At 37.8% G+C, this 11,120-nt stretch overlaps 1 protein-coding gene across 1 annotated transcript; it reads right to left on the bottom strand.

Annotated features, from left to right (window-relative positions):
• Positions 1 to 131: 131 nt before the first annotated feature.
• On the bottom strand, positions 132 to 8,073 carry LOC122833450 (ATP-dependent RNA helicase DDX19B). Its single transcript, XM_044120991.1, has 12 exons — positions 7,864 to 8,073; positions 7,482 to 7,521; positions 6,008 to 6,097; positions 5,757 to 5,892; positions 5,416 to 5,508; positions 5,149 to 5,251; positions 4,945 to 5,059; positions 4,670 to 4,847; positions 3,404 to 3,641; positions 3,006 to 3,168; positions 2,542 to 2,733; positions 132 to 2,437 (listed from the first exon to the last, which is right to left on the bottom strand). The coding sequence occupies exons 1-12, from the start codon at positions 7,918 to 7,920 to the stop codon at positions 2,376 to 2,378; spliced, it is 1,467 nt and encodes a 488-aa protein (XP_043976926.1). The 5' UTR covers positions 7,921 to 8,073; the 3' UTR covers positions 132 to 2,375.
• Between the last annotated feature and the right edge of the window lie 3,047 nt (positions 8,074 to 11,120).

Raw genomic sequence — 11,120 nt, 5'->3', positions numbered from 1 at the left:
TTTTGAGGTCCATTAACAGTCCATTAAAACCAGACTACCACCAGTTACCTTCTCTGTGCTGCTGATTGAAGCTTGTTGCAGATTCACACTGACTGGCAACTGACTCTGAGGCTCCAGTGTTAATATTACACTCTTTTTTTTTTTTTTTGGTTTGTTTTCAACATTCCCCAAACTGATACAAAGGTACGCTGATTTACAGTGCCTTGCAAAGTGATTCATATCCCATGTCTCATTGCAACAACAAACACCAATGCATTCTTTTGGGCGATAGACATGAACTAGTGAAAATTTGAAAGGTGGAAAGACAAGGGTTCATGGTGCCTGGTTTTCGAAAACCTTTCAAAGAAAGAAACTCTGCAAAGTGTGGTATAGATATGTATTCAACCCCCTGTGTTGACTGCAGACGTCGTCTGACTATTAAATAGTGAGTTTGTGTCTAAGTCACTCTCAAAAACGTGGAAGAGTGGCAAAAAGAAATCCTAAATTAGTCCCGTTTCAAGTTCACCACAAGCCACGAAGGAGCTCTGGTCAGATGTCTGCACAACACCCTGAACCACTCCCCCTGTAAAATGTGGTGGCAGCATCATGCAGTGGGGACACTGTTCTTCAGTGAGGCCAAGAAAGCTGGTCATAATAAATAGCAGGAAGGAATTAAATGCAAGAAAACGTAGGAGTGGCTGAAAAATGTGTGCCAAAGCTTGAAAACTGATGGTTAAATCAGTTTCTGGGGAAAAAATATCAATTAAGTTTTCAAACATTAACCATAAAAAGACTGGCGTCTGCAGTGAGAGGGTTTCTACAAAGTGTTGAGTCACGGGGGATGAACAGAAACATATTCTAGAAATTAGAAAGGCACACTTCGTTCCTTATAGCCCATCACATACTACTCAAATAAATGACATTAAAGTTTGCAGTTTTAATGAAAACGTCGACAGGGGCGTGAATATTTTTTGCAAGGTCCTGTAGACTCACTGCATTCTATGAAAATTAAACCTCGTCGGGAATGTTTTATTGCACTTCTTAGAAGTGGCAAACCCAAATACTTCACCCATTTTTGTTCTTATACATTTTCTTAAATATGTACACAAGTACATGTTTTCTATGCACGCAACCATGTCAAAGCAACACAGTGAGTCTGATTATTAGCATAGGTCCTCAAGTTCAATTCAGCATTTGGTTTCAAAAAGATAATGTAGTTCACACACCCATAATTAAAGGCTCCCCATTATTCAGTATGTATATCAAAATTTCAAGTGTTAGCCAGAATATTAAGCCCAATGTCTTAAAATAGCGATATCAAAATCCTATGCGTATATATAATGCACTTGAGGAAGGCATTGCGTATTTATTTTGTAACTCACAATCCTTTTGACGGCACAGTCTGGGTGAAGAATGGGAACTGCGCCGAGGTCTGAACTGGAGACCCTGATTAGAACTGGTTGGATGGGACAGCGACGACATGAAAGAAAAACGACTAACACCGGACCCCGCAGGTCATGTTTTGGACTTAAAATGAGATTTTATGAGTCCGATGAAGAAACAGAAGATGATTTGTGATGAATGGCTGCCTGGACTGTTCAGATGGTGGCCGTACCGGCTTTCAAAAGTGACACAGATGGTGTGTGTGTGTGTGTGTTGATGGCTGATGAATGACTAGTGGCAAAGCAAAGATACACCTTTACGCCTATGAGTTAGTATCATTCTACGCAGCCGAATTTGGCATCCGACTACACACCCTGATGCTAGAGAAGAGGTTATTTCAGGATTAATTTGTGTTATGAGAATACATATTGATAGCATTTGATAATATCTACCAGGCTGATAAGTTTGCATAGACCCTTAGATCCTAACCCTCACCATCTCATAAACAAAATGATTTGAACAAACTACCACTTGGAGCAGCATACCCAACTTCACCCTTTGTACCGACCATCTGCTACGTTTTCTTTTACATTAAAACATTTGTGGCACCATTAAATGCTTATTTTTGTTAAGTCTTTTTAATTTGGAACTCGTGAATATTCCTATAAATCGTTAAAAAGTTCCTAAATTTCACAAGTTTTCAAATAAATAACTTGATAATGTTTAGAGCATTAAGATCCATACACAGCACTGAAGTTACAGACTTTATTACTTTTTTTTTTTTTAGAAAAAAGTGTACAAAGAGTGAAATGGGGTATGTTCCAGAGATTTACAAATAATAATTAAAAAAAAAACACTTGTCTGAAAGGAGGCATGTCCACATGTAAACATATGATCTGTTGGTGTGGTCCTGCTCTTTTCTCTGACAGCTAAAATAAAAAATAAAAGCTTAAAACATCATAGAAGCGTAGAGTCCTTGGAGAGTAAGGAGGGGGTGGGGACGCTTTCTCCGCTTAGTTGGCAATTTTCTCAATTTCATCCAGATCATCTGTATCTAGTCTTTCAATTTTCTTATCTGTCGGAGGAAGAAAGCAGAGATTACAGCAGTTCAGATGTTTGTTGTGTGTCTTAGTGTGTGTGTGTGTGTGTATGAAGGAGTGTGAAGCTGCTTGAACTTACTAAAATGGTCCTGGATCCTGTTGAGGATGTTCATGCTCATCTTGCTGTCCACCATGTTGATGGCCAGTCCCCTCTTCCCAAATCGGCCGGTACGCCCAATCCTGTGCAGGTATGTCTCGTTGTCTGGGTTGCCATCTTTGTCGACTGGCAAGTCGAAATTGATCACCACAGAAACCTGCTCCACATCAATGCCTGCGAAAAAAAAAGAAAATCAAATCTGACTACGATGCATCATCAGACTTTAAGTTGCAGCTTTATAACAGTAAGTCTGAGGCATCTTCAAGTCCCGTTAGACAGAACGGCTCTTTTCAAAAACAGCCAGGACTGATGTAAAAAGTCACCACTGGTTATTATAATTTAAGACAAAATTCTGCAGCAGTCTAATACTTTGAATGCTATGAGCTGCAAATTTTGACCAAGCCTGTACTTCATATTCCCTTTAATTTCCACTTTGTCATCCTTACCTCGAGCACAGACATTTGTGGTCACCAGGACTTTCTCCTTTCCATCTCGGAAGCGGTCTATGACGGCCGCTCTCTGCTCTACTTGCATTTCTCCACTAAGCAGCGCCACCTGGTGGCCTTCTCTGGACAGCTCCCCTGCAAGCCAACCTGCAGTTTTTCTCGTCTGGATTGCAAAGAGGAACCAAAAAAAACAACCATAAGGTTGCTGTAGCCACTTGGCAAAGAGAATAACACAACAAGCTTCAGGTGTTGCGAATTGTGGGAAAAATGACCATCCAATTTTCTCAAAGCACAATTATAACCAATAATCTCTGTTTGACTGGAAGATCTAATAATTTAGTGGAAGAAAAAAAATATGTACAATGTTTTTAATGCAGGGAGTGAGAAAATGAGCTCACATGGCAGAAGATCATGGCCTGAGCAATTGTAATGGCTCCGTAGATGTTACAGAGAGCTTGGAACTTCTCCTCTCTGCTGTTGCAGAGCACAAAGTACTGCTTGATGGTGTCCAGAGTCTCCTCCTCTCTCTTCAGCTTGATGATGTTGGGTTCGGGCACGATGCGCTGCGCGAAGTTCCAAACGCTCTCTTCAAACGTAGCTGAGAACAGCAACATCTGGCAGTTCTTGGGCAGCATCCTACAGAGGGACGACGTGGACAGAGTCGTAAACCATCAACTGTGCTAACAGGAAGCTTTTCAAATAATAAATCTGTTGCTTTTGCATTTTGAACTTTTTTTGAGACACACATTAATATCTTTAGTTGTGAACGCTCATATAATAATCTTTCTCAAATGATTATTACATGTGCATGAGTCAGAAATGAAAGCGTTTTTCTGATAAAGGTTTAGACTGCGTCCGAGAAAAACCCATTAGGTGTCTCACTTGAGGAGAGCTCCACAACCTGCAGTTTTGGAGAGACGTGCATCTTCATCTACTTTGGCCAAACATTACATACGACCCAGGAGTGTTTACAAATCCCAAAGGTAAGTTCAGTATACACATTATGTGCACCAAAAAAAAAGACTACAACAGACGGAGCAGTAATATATTTTTTATAATATGCACGTGTAATTTTCTCAATAAACATAGATAACTTCACGTTTTCCCTTCATTTTCCTTAAGTATTAGATTTTTTATAAAAGAAAATGTATACACTCCTTTATTGTAAAGCACTGATTACTTTCTCTCTAAAAGATCCAAACTGAAAAAAGAAAGGGTTTAATTTCACCATAAAACGTGTTTTATTGCACTTATTCATCTTTTTTGAGGGGCCAAATAGGTTCTTCCTTTTTACATGATTAATGGCTGTGTTATAATATGACTAAATGACTGGGCCAAAACTCTGTAAGTAAAACTTACTATGAAGCCATTTTCCAATTCTAACTTTTAAGCTGTAGACCTTTTAAAAAGCAGGTTGTGTTAATTCGAAACAGATTTGCCATATTCAACACTGTACAGCAGTAAAATAAAGGGTTTTATAATCACAGCTTGTTATAAAATTCCCAAATTCACAGACTCCAATTTCTATATTATATTGTTAGCTGCAATTGACAATTCAATTAACATCCAAGCTTATTATTATTATTTTATTTATTTTTTTAACATATGGCTAATTTGAAATTAAATTTGATCAAATATTTAGTTACACATGTGTTTCAGCTTACCTCTGGATTCGGATACTCTGGTCCTGGTGTCCCTGCGTGGCGATCATGACGTCGGCTTCGTCCAACACAAACACCCTGATCTTCTTGGGATCTATAAACCGGAATTTATTGCACCAGTCCAGCATTGTACCAGGTGTCCCAATAACTATCTGTTCCTGCAGTTTACTGCCTCGTTCCACTGGAAAAGACCCAAGACGACACTGTTCACGATTACGGCAAAGCAAAAGAAATGACTTGCGTTCTTTTTGGCAGCAAAGTGCTGTAGAGAGACTCACACTTGTTTCCTCTAATGGCGTAGACTAGTTTGACTTCAGGATAATATTTGCCCATCTGTTCGATAACTTTGCCGGTCTGAAGTGCCAGTTCGTATGTTGGTGACACACACAAACACTAATGGAGAAGAACCAAAGAAATGTTGCAGCTCAAGTGTTGAGAAGAAAAGTTACACTTTTACATCAACATGCAGATGTTGTTCTAACCTGTGGATATTTGTTGTTGGGGTCGACGTGGCTGAGCATCGCCAGGACAAAGGCGGCCGTTTTTCCTGTCCCTGACTGAGACTGAGCAATCAGGTTCTGTGGACTTCAGGAAAAAACTACATTTGATTCCAAGCAGCAAGACATATTTCAGAAAAACTTCTCAACTTCTCTTTAAAAGAAAAAGAAAAAAAAGAAAAGAAAAAAAAACGGCCCAAAGCACCAATCAGAGGTTTTTACAAGGTATAGAAAACATCAAGTAGAACTCACGGCTCTGCCAGCATCATGGGTAAGGCGGTCTCCTGGATTTTAGATGGTCGATTGAACCCCATGGCATATACACCCTGAAGAAGCTGTGGTTTGCTGTGAAGAAATAATTTTAAAAAAACAAAGCAAACTGTTTTAGTGATTTTTTTGTACTGTATGAAACTGCTTTGATGAACGTATGACAGAAACACCCACAATGAAGGAAAGACATTCGAGAGTGATGAAGACAGAAAGGACAGAAGGAATGAATCAATGGAAGAAAGACGTAGACAGAAAGGACAAAAAAAAAAGAAAGACAGATTTATTATTCATTTTGAATGCAAGAACACAGAGGAGACACTTACAGGCGTAGTTCTTCAAAGGATTTCACAGAGTATAGTGGAGAGTTTGGATCCTTCTGGAGAACTTCCACTTGATTTGTCGTATTTACGAGATTATTCCGTATCAGCTTGTTCAACAGCGATTGTGCTGCTTTGTCCTCTGAAAGACATACAGGGCAACGCAACCTTAAAGCACAACAGACTGAGCAACGTGAATGGGTGTGGTCAAAGTCTACGCTCATATTTTAGAGTCAGCCCCATTTCCAGCAACTCACCCTTGTCGTCATCATCTGCAGGTTTGGCGTTACCTCCAGCTTCTGATTTTGCAGCCCCGCTGCTGGAGTTTGTGGCATTTGAAACAGTACCTAAAAAAGTAATATTTGCAAGTTGATTTTTGCTTTTAAAAATTGTGCTACAAAATGAATACGACACGTTATAAAATGATTAAATGGATAGAGTTGTGTACAACTGAGCACTGGTTGAAGACATGCAAAACTGTAGATTCATAGGAAATCAATATTTTTAAAGATTCCACCCATATCAATATTTACAGTTGGCCATTTTTAATGAATTTGTCTCTTTTTTTTGTTTTGTTTGTTTTCTGATTTTTTTTAAAACAAAAGTTCCAGAAGTTTCCCTCCAAACTGCAGTGTGTGCATACAAACCCCATAGCTGTAGTACGTGTGTGTGTGTGTGTGTGCTGCATATGCAAGTGGTGTTCGGTTCATGTTCGTCTGAGTTAACGTTTCAACGAAAACAAAAAAAGAAAGCCAGATTAAGACATGGATAATAAGCCTGCCAAATCAATTAATCACATGATAAATTAAAAATTAGCTATTATTCTTTGAGAGGGAGAACTTGTATTATTATGCCAATATCAATATAGTAGTAGAAAATGGTCTTAAAACAACAATCTTACTGTTTATAGAAATGATTTCCAGGACAATAATAGTCCACAAAAATGTGTTATTGTGACAGGCATAAATACGGAAGCACTGAAAATTGAACACGATGAGCATGATGGATGAAGAGCAGCTGAAGAAATAACACAGCACCAACAGGCAGTAAAGATGAAGAAAACTGAAGTTTTTATGATTGCTTAAACTATGAAGACATACATATACAATTTTTTAATGTATAAATGCTCCCAGAAACATTGACTGATTACCGGTAACTCTCTGCCTGTGTGTATCTGTGTGAAAGTGAAGACTTTGTGCAGTCAACCTTGAAGACTTTCTTTGCACATTTAATACATTTAATTATGTAAATAACGCTATTTTTTTTAAATTAATCAGCTAAACTACAAAACCATAAGGAATAAACTAGGCATCTACTGCAGCCCTCACAGATGTCCTGCAACGTTTAGATGCTTTTCTGCTTTAAACCATGTAAACCACAAATTTGGATACTGAAGAACAAATTCAGCATCTGCCCTCAACAATAAGAGTCTGACATCCCTGACTTCGATTACACTATCAATATATTAATCAGGCAAAGTAATAGTTCTTTAGATAATTTCTTGTTAAACATCATTATACAAGTCAAAAACGGGAGACATTTCCCATTTGACTACCGACTTTGTATTTTACCACTACACAAACACTGGAAAACTGTAAAAAAAATAAAATTTAATTAAATTTAAAAAAATTAGATGATATATAAATTATATTCCCAACAAAATTATGGAATAAAATTACGCTTTACCTTGTTATTTCTATTTTACTTTATTTGTAATATAGTTACACTTACCATTTTCTTCTGGTTTCTCTTTTATCTGAAGATTATTAATCTGTGGGTAAGAACATAAACCAAGTTTTCAATCAGATTCGTAGTAAGTAGTAGTTAACAACAGGGTGCTTGAATCATTTTCATGCTAGCCCGCTACGTGCTAAAGCTACCATATGGCTAACTTAGCCGGTAGTTTAGTTTTATGAGTCAAAAACTTCAAAAGGAAAAACTGCCGCAAATATCGGCTAACTCTTTGTCAGCAATATCAATGGAAAATTATGTATATTATGAACTGACCACTGACACCTATTTTTCACACAGACAGTCCCCACAAAAGGCAAAAGCATCATTTTAAACAGGCTAACAACAGGTTAGCTCACGTTGCGTAAGTTTAGGCTTTTACCGATTCTGCCGCGGCTTCCTGCTCATCCACGGCCTGCGCCCACGACTCTGAAGCCATTATGGGACAGGTTGATATACCACTGTTACAATCTGGATAGATGAGTTTGAAGTCTGGCTCTGAATGACCACTCGCTGATGTAAAAGTAACTACTTGTTACAATGGCGTGCCAATCCCGATTCTGGACGGGGGTGTAACGACTTAACATTTCCGGCTGATTTAAAGGCATTAGCAACAATAGTTCCTAGCCGATAATTTTGAAAATAAATAAAATTGAACTAAGACTTTGTATTTGAAAACAGTTTTTCGAAATTCAAACCTTTTATAAATAATATGCAAAACCAAATATGACAATAATAACAACAATAATAATGTATTATTATTATTATTATTATTATTATTATTATTATTATTATTATTATTATTATTATTATTATTATTATTATTATTATTATTATTATTATTATTGTTGTTGTTGTTGTTGTTGTTGTTGTTGTTGTTGTTGTTGTTGTTGTTGTTGTTGTTGTTGTTGTTGTTGTTGTTGTTGTTGTTGTTGTTGTTCAAATATTTACATTTTCACACAAACCATAAAGGGGAAAGGTTGAGGCATCAGTTTATGAGTGCCCATTACTAATAACAAAAAACAACCCTAAAAAATGGCTTAAATATACCACTAAAGCCACATCGTTCCTCACAAAGTCTTATTTTCTTTTTTAATATTTTGTAAAAACCAGATGATTAAAATGTGAACGTGTAATGCACTATTCGGTGGCTTAGCCTGCAGAGGGAGTCAAAGTCTTTGCATAGTATGCATTCTGATCTGCTGTGTGTCAAACCATACTGGTAAAAACACAGTTGCACAAATAATAAAAAAACAGGATGTGTTCAAAAATGTACCATGGGGGTTTAGTGTCACATTTTAGCAACACAGATGATATTTGGTATGTAAAACATTTTTTTGTGATACACAACCGTAAAATAGAATTTATAGTTAGCTTCAATAATACATCAAGCACAATCGTATGCATAAAAGATTAATTTAAGTGTGTTTTTTAGCTCTGTTGGACATTTCTTATATATTCTTCTGTAGTAATATGTTTTGTAAAAAAGTTAATTTGCAGAGATAATCCTGCCAACAACTAAATACTCTTCCTCTTTAGTTATTAGCTTTTTACATTTTCCTAACACAAAGTAATCCTGCATTAGCTCTTTTGTATCCTTTTTATGCATCAGCTCTGTCTTTCTAAATTGGTTGTGCCAGAAGGCCTCTTACACTGAGTCAGGTTCTGCTGGAGATTTCTTTACGTTAAAGTGGAGTTTTTCCTCTCCACTGTCAGCATGAGGCGCTGCTGTAAAATCAACAATTGCACAGTAAATTGACATAATTGTTTTAAAAGGATTTTATCAGAAATTTTAAGAAAAATGGCCCAAATACGTTTTTACAGCTCTCTATGTAATTTTATTCACTTGCAAAGCACAAGATAATTATTCCATCTGAAAAGAAGAAAGCGAACTTTGTTCGCATAGACATTCTGTTTGTTACATAATCAGGTACAGATGCATAATAACAATAGTTTTGTTTTTCACTGTAAGTTGAGGTACTAACCACAGGCCTGTAGGATCAGTCCCGGTCACCTCAGGAGCATGACTGCAGTGGCTTGCTGCTCCTTAAGTGAATGCAGGATTGATTTCACACATTTCATTCACTCTGCTGAGACAGATAGATGGAGGATGACAGTGGGTTTAGGTTGTGTTAAAAGGAATTACATTCATCTTTGTTCTTCGATTACCCTTCCTTCCACTATATCTGCTGTACACTGGTGGTTGTTGAGACATCTGTTAGTAGACAAATTCGTCAAAGATTTCAAAGAGAAGAGTTTACTACTGCCTCCAATCAACATCCTTGCCAGTGGTATCCATAGCAACTGAAAGAGTAAAAGGAAGGTTTGAGGTCTCTGGAGAATTGGGAAGACAAGGAGAGAAGGACTTTGTTTGCCAGATAAGGACTTATTTCAAGCACTGAATGTGACAGAGAGGGTATCAAAGCAGACACTGTGTGAATAATTTGAAAGAATAAACAGCACAGAAGTGCATAGTAAAGGGTCACCTTTACTCTTTTCCATTTATATATATTTACAATCAATAGATGCTTTAATAATCTCCTCATATTCAGTCTAGATTTTTTTCAGCATTATGTCTTGAAATTAAAAGATGATATTGTGCCATTCTTTTTGTTGTTTTTTAATAATGATACATAGTAAATATCAACAAAGGGCTTTAAAAATAAAAACTGTCCTTGGTCATTCATACATTCATTTATACACTGACTAGGATTTATGAATGGGCGAACATGCAGTTTGCCATGGGCCCAGTAAGGCCTCATCTTTTGCAGCTTGCCGGAGGAGTTTTACAAATTCAGCAAGTGTTCGCAAGATTTGCATTTAAATAGACTGGGCATATAAATCCAATATTAACGGCCCTTCAAGTTTTTAGAAATAAATTGAATATATCTGTAGGTTCTGAACTGTTGCTGAGGGAAGGCATCCAACAAATGCATCCTGATAGGTTATTATGGTACTAATTCATTCGGAGAGCCTCCTTCAAGATCTGTATGGCACAACATTACGGGGCATCTTGTTATTCCCATTTGTCAGACAGTTTATATAGATGCATTGCTGCCACTCTCTGAGCTACTAATGTTTCAATAAAAATGGCAGAGCGGTTTATTTAGTAGCTCTTCCTATGGCTGTTGATGATGCCTGTGGTTTGATTTTTTTTGTAGTTTAATGAGATAAACTTTTTCACAGTTTTTAGTACAGTGAATATCCATCCATCCATCCATCCATTTTCTTCCGCTTATCCGGGGTCGGGTCGTGGGGGTAGCAGCTTCAGAAGGGAGGCCCAGGCTTCCCTCTCCCCAGCCACTTCTTCCAGCTCCTCCGAAGGAATCCCAAGGCGTTCCCAGGCCAGCCACTTCACACTCGGCTGCGAACCGCTCCAGCAAGAGCTGCAGATCACGACCTGATGAATAGGACCAAATCATCTGCAAAAAGCAGAAATGTGATCCTAAGACCCAACCAAAACGGATCCCCTCAACACCTCGGCTGTGCCTAGAAATTCTGTTCATGAAAGAAAGGAATAGATTCGGTGACAAAGGGCAGCCCTGGCAGAGTCCAACCCCCACCAGAAACGAGCCTGACTTACTGCCAGCAATGCAGACCAGACTCTGACACCTGTCACCTGACAGCCCGTATCAAAGG

Source organism: Gambusia affinis, linkage group LG07 (genome assembly GCF_019740435.1).
Source record: "Gambusia affinis linkage group LG07, SWU_Gaff_1.0, whole genome shotgun sequence".
In the NCBI taxonomy this organism is placed as follows: Eukaryota; Metazoa; Chordata; class Actinopteri; order Cyprinodontiformes; family Poeciliidae; genus Gambusia; species Gambusia affinis.
This window is presented reverse-complemented; position numbering and strand designations above follow the sequence as displayed.

Bases quoted from the DNA above. Each gene is read 5' to 3' on its own strand.
- LOC122833450 (XM_044120991.1), bottom strand. From the start codon at position 7,920: ATGGCTTCAGAGTCGTGGGCGCAGGCCGTGGATGAGCAGGAAGCCGCG. The intron at 4,848-4,944 runs GTGAGTCTCTCT...GGTCTTTTCCAG, and splicing joins CGCCATTAGAGGAAACAAGT to TGGAACGAGGCAGTAAACTG. The intron at 3,642-4,669 runs GTAAGCTGAAAC...GTCCCTCTGTAG, and splicing joins CAGAGTATCCGAATCCAGAG to GATGCTGCCCAAGAACTGCC.